This window comes from Corvus cornix, chromosome 7 (genome assembly GCF_000738735.6).
Source record: "Corvus cornix cornix isolate S_Up_H32 chromosome 7, ASM73873v5, whole genome shotgun sequence".
Taxonomy (NCBI): Eukaryota; Metazoa; Chordata; class Aves; order Passeriformes; family Corvidae; genus Corvus; species Corvus cornix.
This window is the reverse complement of record NC_046337.1, coordinates 26920605-26939469: the sequence shown is the minus strand read 5'-3', so window position 1 is coordinate 26939469 and position 18865 is coordinate 26920605. Positions and strand designations below refer to the sequence as shown.

At 37.2% G+C, this 18865-nt stretch overlaps 1 protein-coding gene across 1 annotated transcript in view; it reads left to right on the top strand.

Moving 5' to 3' along the window:
• Window positions 1-18865, top strand: part of FAM117B (family with sequence similarity 117 member B) — a 29344-nt gene that overhangs the window by 902 nt on the left and 9577 nt on the right. The window contains 4 exon segments of the mRNA XM_039555090.1: window positions 6776-6924; window positions 11533-11625; window positions 12138-12251; window positions 17998-18141. Of these exon segments, the coding sequence (XP_039411024.1) occupies window positions 6776-6924; window positions 11533-11625; window positions 12138-12251; window positions 17998-18141 (500 nt within the window).

The window sequence follows — 18865 nt, the reverse complement described above, 5'->3', positions numbered from 1 at the left end:
CCCCTTCTCTGGCCGGCGGCAGGGTTTGCCGGGTATGTGCATGGAAGGGGTCTTTGCTTTTGTTGCTGCTCTCTTGCGCCCTGGCTTTCAGAAGAGGGATAGAGAGCCAAGCGTGCCATGTGGGGGTTGTGACCGCTCCCGTAGTACCGCGAGTACTGCCTCGGGTTGGCAGATGAGAGGGTTTCAGTGGGGTAGATGTCCTTAATGTACTTGGGCACAAACTTTAGGTGAGTTTGGGGGCTGTTGTGAAGCCTTCACATCTCACCTTTCTGCACACCTCGTGCCGGATGGTGGATGTGGTTGTGATCCAAACAGTGTCCCTGAGCTTGCAATTAAAGAACTGACTAGTGCTGTAGGCATGGCACGTAGCTGTAGAGCAAAAGTATTCAGTATCTCTCTTAGCAGTTGCTTTCAACAGAACCCTGCAGAAGGATGTGTGTGCTTGAGAGTGATGACATGCTTGTGCTACAGTGAAGATAGAAAATAGCGTGAGGATACCATACATTTTGTAGCAAACTGCTTTTTAACTTTTTGAAAAATTAAATAATTCTTATTGGAAATGCTGGGATTTAAGTAATATATGGCATCAGGTTGAGGATGATAGAGGCTGACATATGTAAGTCCTTTTCCTTCTTGGGATAAAAGTTTTCTCAAAAGTGCATGAATGTGGCTTTGTGTTCATGTCCTCAAATCTGGGGAAAAATGTTACTTTTAAAATACCAAAGCTTGCAGCTACTCTTTTTCATTAAATTGACTGTGGTAATCTAAACAATAAAGTTGACTAATATGCAGAAGTGTATATGTGGAAATCTAGGACTAGCCCTCCCTTTAACACTTCTGCTTCTCCTTATACTCCTCCCCCTTTCTAAAATAATGATTATAACCAGACTACCGCTTTGGGTTTTTTCTTTTTTCCTATCCTGGCTCTTGAGGAGTGATGCTGCCAAATGAGACAGTCATCACCAGTTGGTACAAGACGACTGTGTACCTCCTAGTCTGCTAGTGTAAGAGAGTACTGATAAGATTCTGAGTTAGATTTTTCACTTTGCAGATAAGAGTAATGAGGGTTTTATTAAGGCTATATTATATTATAAGGCTTTGGATTGAGGAATGTGTGTATTCTTCATTTGAGATTCTTGTTAATCAGTAATCTGAAAGACTTTATGCACATCACAAAATCCGGTCTCCTTCCTGTGAGCTTTATAGAAATCTTGCCTAAGGTGCAATCTGCTGGCCTGGAGAATGAGGAAGAGCATGGTTAGCCTTGAGGTCCAGGTTCAAAAACTGTTTGTAAAGGCATGCGTCAGACCACTTAGGGTGGAAAAATTGCACTGTCTTTTAGTCACTGTGGAGAAGCCTGCTGAAACTATGCTGGCCTCTTTACTACTTTGCAGAATTAACATATAGAAAGAAACAAGTCATTTGATTACTCTACGGTGTTAAGGTAACTCCAGTAGCTTTTTACAAGATGTGTGAAAACAGGAGAGTGGTGTCCATTTAATTGCTTCCACATGTTCCAGTTTCTGACTAGTACTTGTATTGGCTCCAAATGCAAACTAAACTCTTTATAGTGCTTAACATTCATCTTGTGTAGTCCAGTGCTTGACAGAGGCTGAGTTGACTTCAGGTTTTTTATCTAAATGAGTAAACAGTGTTAGCTGAGAACATGGAAGTGGAACTTTTTTTGCTAATGAGGCAACGGTTGTGCAGACACACAAGATGCTTGAGGATATTGGTCAGAATCTGCTGCAGAATAACTTGGGGTTTTCTGTTTCTTGCTTTCAGTTAGTGATGGCTTTTGTTCATTCCGACAGCTGCAGACACATTTTCTTAGATGAAAATGAACCTTGAGGTTAGACAAATGATAGCTTTTTCTGAACTTAGATGCTGGTTGTATCTAAGTTTAAGTGTATCTAAATATAAGTTGTATACTTCAGGCTCAGTTTCACGTTTTTCAGATTTTCTTTCCTGGGAAGCAGTTGAATAGTTGTGAACTTAGTTTTCAGGAGCCTGCTTTACACTTGAGAACCCTAACTTTTGAATTTACAAATGTGGCTTTTATGGGTTTGGGGTGTGGTTTTTGGAGGGGTTTTTTAGCCCTTGTTTTCTGATCTGAATTGCTCAACTGAATTCTCTGTTGACTATGGGGTAATTACAAATGGAAGATTCTGTCATACAACTTCTAATTTTCCATGCTTTTCTTGCCACTTCTCTCCCCTCCTCCTAAATATAACCAGGAAGCTAGATCTTGCTACTACCTGTTTTTCATCTTTTACTTTCCCTTTCTGCAGTCTCTAGCAGTTATTTCGCAGAATTCAGCTTCTAATTGCCTGTTAATGTGTTCTGCCCTTCCCATCACTGGTGTGGCCTCGTTTCTACACTGCAGAGTCTGTCCTGCAATCTCCAATTTTGGTTCAGTTTTCACATTTGCCTCTTTCCCTGTCTGCAAACCACCCCTTAGAGGACATTGTTTTGACCTACTAGTACACTGTTGCAACATGAGATAGAGCATACACATTTCTCTATCTTCATCGGTTTTTGCCTTGGTTTATTCACTGAGTAAAGATCTAATGGGATCTTGTTATTTGTGTTCTTATATAAAACGCATCTTAGAGGAGTTGAACTGCTCAGCTGCAAAAATGTTACAGTGTACCAGGCTGAGTAAACAAGAAGATCAAGACCAGAGCCATAGCAGTTGTTTACTTTCAGGTGCCTCGAGGTGGTGAGAGAGTTCTCTGCTGGATGCTGGACTTCCTGGTATAGTCCAGTTGACTGTATTGGACATCTAAACTCATTCTGAAAATTAAGGAGAAGTTTCTAGGGAAGGGTAATATTAAAGCCTGCTTGTGTGAATGGAAGTGATAAAAATAGTATATGAAGTCTTAGAGGTCTGGTATGAACCTTTTCTTGGAGGTAGAGAGGAAGAAATGGAACTCTATTACAGTCTCAAATTTCACCATAGAATTTATTAGTTTTAATAATTTGGTGACACAATAATAGCTGCAGACCTGTTGGCCTTAATGACCAAGGTTTTGCAGTAGTTTTGAAAGATATTACTGTAGGATAAGAGAGAAGGCTTTGTGTACCGCTACATTCCTGCACTGCTTACCTAAGCTGTTTAACAAATGGTAGGTGTAAAGAAAGCTAATTCATTTTTGCACCATCATACTGTATGTTTCTTGTGGCCAGCACTTCAGGGGAGTTTATTTGGATTAAAAATATTTTCATTTACTAGAGTTAAGTAACTTGAACATCTTGGGTTTTGTGAGGTTTGGTTTTCTAAAACACCACTAATTCAGTCATTCTTCTACAGTGGGACAATTTTGAATTACTAGTGAACAGTTCTCTTTAAATTTCTGTGAGGATGATAGCCAGGATTATCTTCCAAAGGGAGTATACACAGTTGGGTGGTGTGTCTGTGCTTAGTGCTCCGAGTCTGTTCGGTTCTTTTAATGAAACATGAAAAGTAGGTGGAGTCCCAGAGACCAGTTGTAGTTTTGGGAAAGATGGTTGTGCCAGCTGTGCATGGGAGAGATCCCATGAAGGTCCTTTCTGGGGAAAAGCCTGACCAAAGCAGAACAAAAAGGTCAACTGTATGTATGCTTTGATGGCAGAGGAGTTAGTTTGGTCTCACTCCTTCTCACTACTTTGGATAGCCCACTTGTATAAAAAAAAGCCTAAAGTAGAGTTTTGTGAGTTCAGTGGCCTCTTAGGCTTTTCTGCTGCTTATTTTCTCACAGTATGTGTTAGATGATGTTTCTTTGGTTTCTTTCATACCTTTCAGGTAGTTATTGGTAAGCATCTCTATTTGTTCAGTTTTGCTCTTCAGTCCTACTGCTATAGTGCCTGAGCTTACACTGCCTTTGGAGGTGCCTGGCTTTACTCTGCAAGAGGTGTGTGAGATACCAAGTTGCCTGTAGCAACTTCTGTTGGTCACTTGTACGGCAATGACCAATGAAGACATGGCAACTCGCTTGTTATTTCCCCGCATTATGGACTTCCTTGATTTGTGTTGTGTATGTTCTCTTTATTTTTGTTCTATTATTTTGCTTTGTTTGAGACCAGATTGCAGAAAGACTTTTGTTTCTAAATAGATTTATACTAGTGATGGATGGATAGGAGGGTTGATATTTGTCACAAATACTGGTTTAGAGAGATAATCAGGCCAATTAAAAGAGATCTAATATTTAAGAAGCGTCTATTTGATGAAACAGCTCCATTGTTTTTCATCAGCCACAGCTGTTGTAACTGTTATCTCTATGGAGGCAGATCTCTTGTTATGTAGGTCACATCAAGAAAAAATAGCAGCTGAACACTTGCTTCAAGTATTGTAGGGGAAAGTGCAATGAAAACATTGTATATGTTCCCACTGAAATGTTTTGAAACAGTAAGAAGGATTGTATAGTAGACTTTGCCAATTTGTATAAAGGCAGGTTGTGAAGGTGGAAAAGTAAGTAAAAACAGATCCAAACATCATTACCCATCTAAATAGAAGTAATTTGAAAACAGAATTTCTTGAATGAATTTTTAAATCAGAGGAAGAGAGAGTATTTACAGGCTTTGTGCCTTGAAATGAGCAGCTTCCCTTGAACTTAAATAGTAAACAGGCTCTTCAGTTCTCATTCTCTGTTTGTTCAGCAAAATAGTCTTTCCAGTTGTTTTTTGTTTTGGTTTTGTTTTTCTTTTTTTTTGTGGTGGAGAAGAGAGAGTAATAGATTCTGCTTTTCCAGTTCTGAAGCTGCTGCAGTGGCTTTGCAGATGATGTGGCTGACTACGTACACTTCCTGATTTATAATTTTTTTTCACATCCTTTCTGTTTCCCCTTGGTAAAAAGAGAAAAGCTTCTTGAAGAGGAAGAATGATAACTAAGAAGAAAAACAAACAGGGAGAATATGGCAGCTAATTCTAAGACAAATAATATGTTTGATTTAACTTTGGAAGCAAGCATAATTTTTAAAGAATGGCACATTGTGTTAGCATGCCACATTGTCCTATAGTACACACAAAAGGAATAGTTTTGAAATCTTCTGATACAAACAGACCCTTCAGTGTGCTGATAGTAGTAGTCAGAGAATTTCTTTGACATGGGAGTCTTAAGTGCAAACTCCAAAACATATTTGCTGTTACACCCTAAGAGCAAATCTGCTGAGAGCTCAGTAGTAAGGTTGTATCATTGTTGGTGCTTGTAGAAATAATAAACCAGATGAAGTTTCCTGACTGCTTTGTACAAGAGCGGCTGATTATAGTGCTAAGAATTTTTTCCTTGTAGTTGAATTGAAATATTTCTCACATTTTTACTGTGTACCTTTCTAATAAATTCACATGAGGCTATTTAGTGTAGAACATCACTAGATTTAGGTGCTTTCCACTCCATTGAAATCTATACCTAACAAGTTGTATTAGTATTTATCACATGTATTTTTAGTAGATTGCAACAGCTTAGAAATTGAATTTTGGACTTTTGATGTCAGTGGTTTTATTTTCTGACTAGCAGTCAGACACTAACCAGGCACAATTTCCTTTGTAAATGTAAATGAGTTTATGTATAATACAAATTGCTGTGTTATTGATACTTCTAGTGCAGAATTCATCCTAAGGCACAGTGAGGGAGGACACATGACTGAGTTTTTCCCGTGGCCTTTTATAAAGGTTCCATCTAACTCCTGAATCATGCTTGCTGTGTTCTAGCTGTGTTTTTTAGGACTTTCTATTTGTTATAGTTAAGATTAATGCACAATTCTTTCAAGTATAATTGAAATTCTTTTTGTGGGGAGTAGATGAGTTGGTAGTAAGCTTAGATCGTTGTGATCTCAGGATTTGCCTTTTACATCTCAAAATGTGTAAGCATGTATGTGTGTCTAAACCCTGGGTCTTTGCTGCTTATCGGTCTCTTAAATTTAACAACCACAGTTACTGTTCTGAGGAAATTTTCTTCAGTGTTTATTCTTCATAGCTTGCAGTGTAGTCTTTTACTGCCACCTTACTTAAGACATCATTGACAAATGGGACAGATACAAATTTTTATTTTTAACCATATTCTTCCTTCTCATGTTACTTCCTGTGATTGTTGTAGTTAACTTTTTTTTTTTGGTAAGGATTCCTCTTAGTATCTAAATTGTTCTGAAATAGGATACCAGTATAAACACCACAAATGAGGTGTTGCAGAAGATACAGCACCAGGCAAATATGAACATAGTTACCAAATAGCATGTAAAGGGAGGAGATGTCTCAATTAGCTTGTAAAATGTAAATGATTACCTTATCAAAGTTGACTTCTGAATCTAAGGGTTATGCCATATATCATGTACTGGGTGGTTAGAATATGCTGGTTTATAGTGTCCCTGGAAGTAAAGTAGGTGAAGGGGTGAAGGGCTAGTAGGATGAACTGTAAACTCAGCATTAAATTGAAAAAGTTCAACACAGTTTTTCTTCATTAACCTTTTGTGTGCATAAACATAGCTATTTTTATTTCTTCTACACCTTCATCATTTAAGAATCAAATGACTGTTAGACTTTTAAAGGAGTAAATAGTGGTGTGTGAACACTAATGCAACATTTGTGGCATAAGGATGTTTTTAAAGAAACCATAAAAACAGATTTCAAACTTATTCAGACTGAATAGAGCCTGGAAAAGCAAACTTAATTTCCATATTAGAAGTATCTTGTTGTATACTTAACAGCATAGTTCCAATTTGGTATGATTTCTTGTAGGCTATTAAAATGGATAAGCTCTCTGTCTTGATTTCTTTGTAATCAAATGTTCTTGCTCTACCAGACAAATCAAGACCACCTTCATCAAGCCCTTCCAGTATTGTTCGCCGGACATCTTCACTGGATACGCTTGCTGCTCCATACCTTGCTGGACAGTGGCCTCGTGATAATCATGGACAAGCTGCTCCCTGTATGAGAGACAAAGCCACACAGGTAGGACAGAGTTTTTTGTCTTTGGAGTATGTAAGGGTGAAGACAGGATTTAAATGTGAGAAGCTTTTCCTTTGAAAACATTCACTTTAGCTTTCTTGCTCACAAGTTTCTATTCACTTTCAAATTGCAGGAATCCTACCTTTGCTACTGCATGTGTGAATTATTTGCATTCTTTAAGTAAAGGCTGAGAACTGTAGTATCGTTTAGGTGTTCCACTTCCTTCTTGCCTCAGTGCATTGTACATCTGTATTCTCATTATTCTTACAGTGTGCAGTACACTAGATAGCACTGGAGTTAATTACTGTTTACTTTAGATTTATATAGAGAACTTAGTGATGTATCCTTATATGTATGTCTGTCTCCAACTCTTCATCCTCTAATTGTAAAAGCCCTGTAATGTTCACTTGGGTTTTATGCACCCAGTATAGAATTATATGCATTGAAGAACTGCCTCATTGAACTGTGAATGGTGTTGAAATTTAGCTCAACTGGAAAGTATTAAAAAAGTACATGATTTTCCAATAAACATGAACTGCTTAACAAAATTTCACAAGCTTTAAAGGTTCCGTCCTGTGCCACCTGTAAAAACGGAAACAACAAACAATTGACTGAAGCATGACGTTTGTTTTGGCATTCCCCTTTAAAGGGAGTGTTGTTACATGACATCCCTTCTGTATGCAGAAGTGGTTCAAGATGGAGTGTTTCTTAAAATATCCTAGTGTTTCATTTCTCCTTCTGTGGGTGCAGTCTGGCAGTGGCTTTCTCTAACATGCAGCGTGAAAGAAAGAGGCAAATGTATCAGATTTTAAATCCCTGTTCCTGGAACATGGTTTCAACAAGAAGTCTCCACTAATTCCAAAGAACATAAGCAAGATGCAGTTGGAAGAGGACCTCATAGCATGTGGGGCATCCTTGTGTTTGAACCCCTGTTATGTTTGGTAACAGTAGCAAAAATGTGTCCACATAGTTTCAGTGTCTGTGGATGAGTGGGAATTGAGCAGATGAGGTGTGCAGTGTTACTGTGTGGCCTTTTGTGGGAAGAGCAGATCAGTAGAGAAGGAAGGTGTTTTGTAGGGAAATATGTCCATCTGGATAAGGTGGAATTAGGAACTGGTGAAGAAGAAAGGACAGCTGAGGATCACGTTTTCTGTGCAGGAAAATGAATTGGAAAAATGGTTAGAAGACAGGGTGATAAAAGAAAGCATTTTGAAGTAAGAGGAGGAGGATGAAGGAAGGTATGTGATATACAAGGAATGTCTGTACATACTTAGCTATTAAAAGGCATTATTAAAGGGCAGAACTAAACCCCTATGGGTGTCCTAACAATTTATTTTCTTATTTGATTTCTTAGGATACTTTTTTCAGAATAATTATATTTCTATACTGCTGCCAAAGTGTTTGCTATGTTCAGTTGATCTTGTTCAGGTTAGTTTTGATATAATCTGAATAATGGTTGGGCTTTTATAATCTCGGTATTTGCCAGATACCATCCTTTTTGGCTTGCATTTTTCTTTTGCCTTTTTCTCCCAATTCTGGCACATCTAACTGCTGTGGTAGTGGGGCTTTTGTATAGAAGAGGAAATATATTTGAAAGGTTAATGGGAAGACTGTAAGTGCATTAGATATTTCTGCAGAATGAGTACATTTAGTGGTGATCTATGGTAGTGTATTTCTGAGAGAACTAGAATGATCCGTTTGCACTTCCTAATTTAAAATTTATCAAACCAGTAGAAAATGTAGGCTATAGACATACATCTGTATGTCCAAAGCTGATGTTGATGTGACACTGATGAGATATTATTGATTTTAGTCTTCCGATGGGCCTGAGAGCAACCACTGGAGCTAGGGACAAATTTAAAATGTGACTTACAATAGTTAGCTTCCTGAGATAATACAGACTGCCCATTTGTATTGTTCAGCTTTTCTGAAAATGTCTTATTTGGATGAAGTTTCACTGATGAGATACTCTGGTTCCAGTGTATAATTTCAGATTTCACGAAGTCTGACATGAAATGTATGTGTTCTGATTTCAAGCCTTTAGAGAACAGGACTTGAATTTATGAAGATGTAAAAGGTTTTCAAGTTGAGTAAGCAGGGTATCTTGATTCTGTGGAGTTATGGCATAGAGAGTAGTATCGTGCAGGAAGCATACTGGGAAGAGACAGCAATTAATGGCACACTTCAGCTTGCAGGCCTTTCTAGAGATGCCCATGGGTCATAGCTGAGAACTGTGTAAGAGATCCCAGGTCATGCAGACTGTCTCTCTATCAGATTCCTCCTTCGATTGAGTATTGTGATGAAACCTGTCTATAAAACTCAACTGAATTATGTACCTGAAAAATATTTGTTGGATGATGAATAGGTGTATTATTGAGCATCCAAGGGTCTGGCTAGGATTCATACTTGTGCATGTTGTTTAAAGTGCTCATAAAACAGGTGTTAGTAATCTTGTCTTTTTGCTTTGAATGAAACCTGTTTGTCTTACAACTTAAAATGGGACAATTACATTGTATTTTTAAAAAATTCTTAAATAATTTATTTTGACTGCAAAGCTTTTGCCTCTTAAAACTTTTTTTTTCTGAAGCGTTCTACTGTCTGTAATAAATTTAGCCTTAAACTAATTTCTTTGTAATTCTAGAAAGGGGGGAGGATGTTATGAATGGTGACAACTAAGAAGCAAGTAGTAGTACTTTAAGAACCTAGAGCAATATAAATCCCACTTTGCCTTTTGGTTACTTGGTCCATTTCTTGATAATAAGTACTACAAACAAAATAGGTGGAATAAGTAGAAGAAGACTTGCTAAAATAGTATTGCATTTCTGTCTTGATGTACAGGTTTCCTATAGTTTAACCTGAAAAGATTTCTAACTATTTGTTTTAAGGATGAGCCTCAAAGCAACTTTAAGGCTTGAAAATGAATCAGATATTAATTTATTAAATAATTCTTGAATCTTGAGTCAAAGTCTTGAATATAAATTAAAGGCAAAGACTAATTAGTGTTAATTATTCTCCTGTAGGCAAGTGTCATTGTTGTGCTGAGTTGGGAAGCTAGAATTAGTAGCTAAAGCTAGAGGATAGAATGATACTCCTGACTGACATTTGAGAATTGACTAGACAAAAATTGGTACTTGGGAATGGGGGTTATCAATTATTCTATTTTATGATGAAGATCAGTGAGTGCTTTTCTAGAAAAACAGATTGTAATGGATTCTGATTTTGCTATGAAATGGGAATTTCAAAGCAACCATACTAACTTTATTATTCAGATTTGTCCTAGTTAGTGTTTGATTTAGAATGATGAAGATAAAAAGTACTGATAATGAAGGTTTTATTTATATGAAACTTGTGTCTGTAACTGAAACTGGTGGGGTTGCAACCTGTATATTTGGAGTTAAGGCTCCATATTCCCTGCAAAAAAGGGATTAATACCACAAAAGACTTGAGTTTCTGAGATGCAAGTGCAGCTGGGGTAAGAAAGGTCAGCATGTGGCTTCTGCAAGCTCTTAGTTTCACATGTAAGAACAACCACTGCTCGCTGTAGGTGTGAAGACTTAGAGGCAATCAAAGTTCTTCTCTATAGGGGAAAGTGAGGTGTCTTAAAAATGGGATTAGCTAGATCATCGCTGTATGCTGAGAACTGCATGGTGGCAACAGTGAACTTCAAGGAATTTGCTGTCTGTTTCAGTGTGTGAGCTGCTTCCAGAAATGCTTCATTAGGTGTATTTCCTGTGACTGCACAGAGATTCCTGATAGATGTTGCTATCTGTCTTCTTAGAGCCTTTACAGTTCACTGCTTTGAAGACATTCCTGGAGCTGGCTAGGTGGGAATACAAACTGCCCATAAAGCATGCAGTATTATCACAGTCTTGCCTGTGCATTTTCTTACCTGAAATACAGCGTGGCTTAATGATACTTTGCATTTCTCTGAACTCTTTCACCACTATATGTTTGTGAGATTTTTTTATTAAACACTAATGTGTCTGTTGGTTTAGTGAAACCAGCTTAGTATTATCTGTGTTGCTTTCTGCTTGTCCTGGGGCAACTGTGAACCCGGGACCTTTGAGGCATTATTAAATTAATTCCCTACTTTGCAATGGCTCTAGTGGTGCTATATGCCTTGCTTTCCTTTTTCTCATTCTTGAGAGCAAGAACGTGCTTTTGAAGCTGTGCTGGTGCAGGCTTTCACAGCGTTTACACCAAGCCACCCTTGCTAATGCGTCAGAAATAACAAGGTCAGCGTTTGTGCAGGAAATTAAATACACCATCTCCCCCCAGTTCAGCACTGTCACACTGGTTCTTCAGAGCTCTCTGGCAGCTTGTGCTACATGTGAATACTGCCTTATGCTCAGTCATTTGGAAGGGAAACTAGCACATTCCTATATTACAGGAGGTCTGAAAGTTGTGGGTTTGGGGTTTTTTATTTATATGGTTTCACTCCACTTTTTTGTACTTTACCTGTGAGAAAGGCTTCTAGTTGGTTACTGTTGTTCACTTTTGGTTCTGAATCTAGCATATCTTAAAAGTTCTCTTTTCTAATTTGTCTCAAAATATTCTTCCAGAAAGTAGCAATTACCTTTTTAAATTAATCCTGTAATCTTCTTCTTACAGACAGAAAGTGCCTGGGCTGAAGAATATTTAGAAAAGAAGAGAAGCTCACACAAACGTTCATCGTCATGGGGCAGCAACGAACAACTCAAGGAGGTCAGAAATGCCTTTACTTGAGATACCTTTAGATTAAATAGTTTTTTGGTGTGCACTGATACCATGATCCTTCAGGAAGGCAGGAGTATTTTGCTACTTTGCTTAATTATACAGATGGTGGGCTTGGTAAAAAATAGGAAATGGCTTTTCATTTTATATTGATTTAATATAACAATTCAGGTGTATTAATATTTTTAATCTGAATATGTGGGAAATAAAACACTAAATGCAGGTAACATTTTTCACCAAAGAAGGAAATAATAGCAATGACCACGCTACTTTCAAACTTTATGTATTTCAAGTTCTTTCACTAAACCTCCAGAGGTGTCTTCTGAGTGTCAGCTGAACTGATAGCTAACATATTAGATTTGCAAGAACAAATCTAGTGCTGGCAATAATTATGAATGTTGTGGTAGTAAATAATTTTAACTAAGTGATGGGATAAATGGATGAAATTACGTGTGTACCTGAATACACCTGTTGAAATCTAATGTAAATTTTTCCTTTGTTAGATTGCAAAATTGCGTCAGCAGCTGCAGAGAAGCAAACACAGCAGCAGGCATCATCGTGACAAGGAAAGACAGTCTCCTTTTCATGGGAACCATGCAGCCATTAACCACAGTCAGGTGAGGCTGTGTGCTTTTTGGCTGTGTTGGGTAGCTAAAACTTCTTTTCGCTCCTTTCAAGGTTGTGATTTGTCTTAGAGGGGACTTAGAAATACCGCAGGCTGCTAAATACGGTGTAGCTATAGGTGAATTCTATGAAATAGAGCTCTTTCTTTTGACTGCTTGAGTGAATGGGGGCCCAGATCTTTTTGTTGCTTGGGTGAGCTGGCTTTGAACTCCCACTTCCAAATAATTTCAGGTAGTTAAATCCTTCCTTAAAGCAAGACTTTTAAAGTGCATTCTGCAGGTTCCACAAAAGGATGACAGAAAAGTTTAATCTAAAACTATAGGTCATCTTCTTCATTATATGTTGCTGTAACAATTATGACTTTGCATGTAGAATATGACATGGAGCAAACTGCTGGTAAAACTGTATACTCAAATAAAAAGTAGTTCTTCTGAGCACATTTTGATGTCTTGCCAAACACTTGTCTAATACTGTGATGAGATTTAGAGAGCTTACCTGACAAAAGGCTATTCCATGAGATTATTTATTTAAGTATTTACACACCACATGACTTCATTCAGCCTTTTTAAGATTTTTTTTTTCCCCTGTCATTTATTGTGCCTTGAGATTTAAAGTAATAATCCCTTCTACAAGAATTGTGATGGCTAGGCCACCACATGTTCTGTGTGCAGTTTCAGTTTTATCTCAAGGCTTCTAATGAGGTCAGGTTGACAGAGGTGTAATATTTTTAGCTCAATTGATAACAGGTGTAAAAAAATGATAGGCTTTTAGAAACACAAATCCTTCTTCAAGTGTGTTTTGGTTAAGTAACTTTAATAGAAAAGTTTGGTCATTTTTTCAGAAGGAAACTTTTTTTCCCCTCTCCCTGCTGATATCTTATGTATATATACATTTGATACACACCATTTTTTTTAACAGTTACAAAAGAACAAATCCCTCACAATAGCCTTGGCAAGGCAATGTAGTTGAAAGAAACTAGGAAACTGTCATGTTGTGAGTTGAGAGAGTACTTCAGCTGTGAAGCTTCTCTGAAAATCTAATCATATTCCTAATTACTCCTGAAATGTCATTAATTGTTCCAATAAATATCATAATTTGATAACAGTTAATAAAAAGTTTCGTTTCTGTCATTCCATCCTTCTGGAAATAATTTAGGCCAGGTTCACTTCATAGGTGAAGTCAGGTATCTGAGTGAATGTGTTCTACTTCAGGACCGAAAGTAAGAAAATAGAATTGTGTTTTGAATTTCTGTTCTTCTTAACTCCTACTTTGTATAAAAGTCGTTAGCATCTTTTGTTTCAGACCCTAACTTCTTATCCCTGCTGTAGGACATTTAATTAGGAGTTATGACTTTTCAGGATTGATGTGCCTCTTGAATTCAGTTTTGTTGGTAGTTTGAATTGTCTGCTACTGAAAGTATTTAGGATTTTTTTTAGAATTACATTTTTTGATATAACAATTTAGGGATTACTGAAGTGTGGGTGCAGTGTACTGTGCTGCTGATTTTACTGACTGCTGGAGTCAGAACAGTCCAAAATTATGAATGAAGAAAGACAAATAAATGACTCAATCCCTTTCTAGGGGTTTTTGAGAAAGTTAATGAAAATCAACATACAAAATGTATCAAACTGTTGGTTAAAAAAAAACAAAACAAAAGACAGATCAACATACTTGGTGAAGGTGTTTTATACAAATTTGTAGAACTTGAGGACATTTTCAACCAGAACCTGTACTGAGGAACTTCTGGTGTAGGCCCTTTAGTACACTGGAGAATTACATGCATTTTAACAGGTTTGCTTGGCATTCTGCAAACCTGTGCGTTTCTGAATGCTGAGGTATTGCCACTTTAGTGTAGACGGTCTTAGTGGGTTTTAATTTCAAAAATGAACAGTGATGCTGCTATTCTGAAAAATACCTCCTCAAATTATATACATTAATTTTTTAAAATCGTGATTAGTTTATTATTTTGCTGCTGGTATGGATGTCTTTACATTCTGCCAAATTTTATAGTATGTGAATAAAATATTGTGCAATGGATAATTAGTTTTTGGGCTTGTGAAACAAGCTATAAAATATAGACTGAAGCAAAGCAGCTTTTCCAGGACTGTGTTGCAAAACAAAATGTTTTTCTTGGTTAATTTTGTGCCAGCTGTGTCAAGCTACTTGTGAAGGGAAGAAGTTAAAGAAGGATTCAAAGAGCAAGTGAAGAGTTTAGATCAATGGCATTTAGCAGCTGTTTTTTAACTCAGAGTGAAAAATCTGTAACTGTAGGCATTGAGGGCAAAGTTCCTAGATTTTCTCATTCTTTTTTTGAGAACTGCTAAACTAGAATTTCTGGCAGCAGCTCAGTTCCTTCAGGATTTGTGGAAGGAAGGGGAAGGACTGTGTGGAAACCAGAATTTAGTAATTAGAATATTTAGAATTTTTTTTTTCACATTCCTAGTTTGAAAGAAACTTTTGTGTTTGTTGACTCTAAAGGGTCGTGTAAAGATTTCTGAGCTCAAGGAATTGGATTCCTGACAAGGTGAGAAAAAATGTTAGGAAATTGTGTCAGCAGCTCCTTCACAGAAACTGGGTAAACTGTTTAACATTTGGAAAATGGTGTACTCTTCTAGTTAAAAGAAGAAATTTCAGTGGATTTATTTCCTCTTTTCTTCCCTACTTAAGCTTTACTGCAATTCTTTAATTTTACCAGAATTTTTAGTGGTTTTTGCCAACTAAGCTTCTAATGATTTATTTGTGCTTCTTTCTAATATGATTTTTGTGTGAAGAAAGAAATCCACACAATCTCTATAGAATGAGAATGTCAGTTGTTCCTGACCCTCTGCTCAGAATCAGAAAATAGTTGATGAGGACCTTGATCAAGTCCTTGCTGCTGACTACAGGTTTTTTTCAGAACAAATGAATGTTTTTCATTTCTGTGGTTTTTTTCATTATGCCAGAAGTGCTCCTTTCTGTCTCTCTTAACTGGAAGAGGAGTTTGCAGAAAGGTCATAGCCTCCTCAGGTGATCTCAGGATGATTCTGAGAACATTTTGAATTAGTTGGATGGTACTAAATCTGTAAACAGGAGTGGAAGCAATGGGGTCTTTTTATATTCTCAGTGTTGGTATAATGGAGAAACTAGGATTGAGGCCAGAACTGAAACCAGGTGGAAGAATAAATGGATTTTTTTTCCAACATAAAGATTTTTCCTCAGTGCTCTTGGCTGATACTACATGACACTATGAACCATCAAGGCCCCCGCTCCTTTCATTTTACTGGGAACCCTGTGTCCCTAATGTCTGATGAATTGATTGATACTAATATTGAGACCAGCTGCATGCAGTTTGCAGTGTTGGGAGTTTGGGTTTTTTTGATGTCACTCTTACCACCTCACTAGGTGGAACATTTCATTTTTAGAGTAGAATTACCATGATCTGTTCAACCTAGAGGTGGCTTCATGTAAAAGCATCACAAGTCCTGGGATTCTGTTTAAAGTTTTGTTACTTGGGAAAAATTGGAAGAGCTTAGAGCATTTTTCCCGAAATGCCTGTGAACAATTTAGATTTTTCATCACCCCTATTTCCTACCTCATGAGTTTGTCATACCTGTAAGTTTCAGAACTCTTAAAACTCCCTGCCAGTGTGTTACTATGTGAACACAGTAATTGTTGTCCTGTGTTTGGCACCTTGCCTCATTGTGAATGTTCCCAGGTATTCAGGGGAGTAGTCAAAGGTTGGTACCCTATTCCTGCATGTCAGGGCCCAGCTCCATGCAGACCTCAGTGAAGGCAGTATTTCTAATAAAAAGTTTATTGTTTTGGGGCTGACTGCTTACCCATGTCACCGTACCTCCTTCCTTTTCCACTGTCTGGCACTTTGGGCTAAGAAATCATCCTCAGTCATGCACAGAATATTATTTTTCTTGGAAGTGAAAAATGCTGCACTGAACTATATTGAAGTCTACTGAATCTACTTTGAGCTCTTAAAATAGTAGCATGTACCTAAGAATTTTTGTGGTAGGGAATCACATTTAAAAGGTGAAGAAAGGGGAAGAATTCCCACATTTTGCTAATGGTTGCTGAAATCTTAAAGCGTACACGTGTTCCTCTTTTTAACAAGTTCAGTTTGTCCTAAGAATGTGTATATTGAAAAACTGGGTGCACAAACAGTCGTTAGTGCCTGAACTTGTGCTGATATACCTGTATTATGATTGAATATTAAACCTGTATTAGTTTACTGGATTGTTGATCCAAGGCCTTGCTTGGAACAGAATTAGCAGTGTTGCCTTCTCAGACATTTTTGTGCTCTTCTTCAGTGTTTTTTTTTCATCTTCAGGCAAGACTTTTAAAACTCTTTACAAGTTTGGCCATTATGAGAATGTTATTTTTTGTTGACAGAAACAGAGTGACAAGCATTCTCTGAACAGAAGCTTTTGTAGTTCTTGTGCAAGTCCTTTTTGCGTTGGTTTTTTTGGGTTTTTTTTTATGGCTAACCTAATGTTTCAGGAAAGCAGAACCAATGTAATTCATTCGTTTTGCTGCTGTAGAGATTTGTGATTGTGACAAGAAGTCTCCATTATGATCTGTGCTTAAAATGTCTTGTTTACATGAATTTTTCTGAGGTAGTTTTTTTGCCAGACAAGCTTTGTGTGGTTTTTGAGAATGTACACAGGAAATTAAAATGCTTTGGTGTCTACGTAGTCTTGTTACTTAAAGGAAAAATTGAAATATAGTCCCCTGACAAAAATTCCCTTTGAAGACCAGATAATGCTGATCCTTTGGTTAGTAGAGGAGTTGCTCTCAATCATGGCACGCTAGGCCGTAGAGTCCAGGAATTTTACATAGGAATTCTACTGTGACTTGTGTGTTGTGCCGTTCTTTGAGATGAACTGAATGTTTGCAGGAAATATTACATTACCTGTAGTACAGCACTGCTTAATGAGGTCAGAATCTCCTAATATTCTGGTAGTGAGATTTTTTTAACAGGAGGGCAGATGCTAATGGAGAGACTGGGAAATCTCAAGAAGTTGTAGTGTGCCAAAGGCAGCTTTGGGAAACTTCAGTAATGCGTTTTCTGAAAATGAAGTTTTTGTGCATATTTTGAAACACTGGATTTTTAAAATGTTAATATTCATTCTGAAGCAACTAAGTATTGACATTTGGGTTTGGGATTTTATTCTTTTTGTGGAAATCTCCCTAAGTTGTTTCGTCAACCTTTTATTCTGGCTTAATGCCAGTTAATATGTTGTTGGTCTTAATTTCTAATATAGTGCCATCTTGCATTTGTGAAATAATTGTCCTTCTGCATGTGTCATGTTATTGCAGGTGGCCACAGACTTCCATTAAAATACAATTTTAATGAGGTTACAAATGGTAAATCCAACAAAGAGTGATGTGACATTGTGGTATAGCTCACTTTAGGAGAAATGTGAATGTATTTTAAAGGCTTCAAAATTACTTACATTTAAATGTTTACTGTTAAATTTTTAGTTGTAAAGCTATGTCGAGCTAGAGGCAGACTGTATCAAGGGAGATTTTGAGGCTAGCTTTTCCTGCTAGAAATTGGATTTGAAACAAAATTCAGGATGTCTGTCTTCAGTTAAAGCATCCATTTGAACACAATCACTATAGTTTCATGTAAATCCTTGATACTGAGGTGTAGATGTGTTCTGTTTCAAGGGTCACTTTTGGGTAGAAATAGTAACTTTGTTTTGTAAATAAATCTACATTGCTTTCTCATTGTCTCTGGTTCTTTAGGCTCCGATCCCAAAGAGTGCTCTTGTTCCTGTGATACCTATTACCAAATCAACGGGATCACGATTCCGAAACAGTGTAGAAGGATTGAATCAGGAGATTGAGATAATAATTAAAGAGACAGGAGACAAAGAGGAACAACTTGTTGTATGTATCTGCCACCATGATTGCTCTATATAATTATTTTGGTTTTGCTTTGAGATTAAGTCATAAACTTTATTTTGCAGCGTTTCTGAATTAAATTTGTCTGGCATTAATTTTATTTATATTTGCATTTATTATTTTCTTTAATAAGGTTAGTTGAAAAGTCTCTTGCAAAGCAAAAGGAAGGAAAGAGTTAAAGCTTGAATCTGAACCTTTTCTTCTAAATAAGAAATCTCAGTAAAATGGAAAAAAGAAAAAGGTCTGTTTTGAGAGTTTTTGTAGTAACTCTTATTTGCCCACGCTGAACTGTCCCCATCCTAGATGAACCATAATTTGCCCATTTTTAATGTTCATTTTATTTTAATGGTTTTTAGAGGTGAATTTAGTAATAAGGTACCAGAAATACAAGCTGTGAAGATGAGTAAGGAACCAGAATGTCTTTGATATGAAGACAAGCTGAGAGAGATGGGAGTGTTCAGCCTTGAGGAGAGACAGGTCTGGGGGATCTTATCAATGTGTATAAATATCTCATGCGCAGAAATGGAGGGAGCTGGTCTCTTCTCAGTAGTGCCCAGTGATGGGGCAAGGGGCAGTGGGCAAAAATTTAAACATGTTAGTTTTTGGGGGTTTTTTTTGATGTGTGAGGGTGTGCAAAACCAGAGCAAGTTGTCCAGAGAAGTTGTGGAATCATTGTCTGTGGAGGTATTAAAAACTCGACTGGACAGAG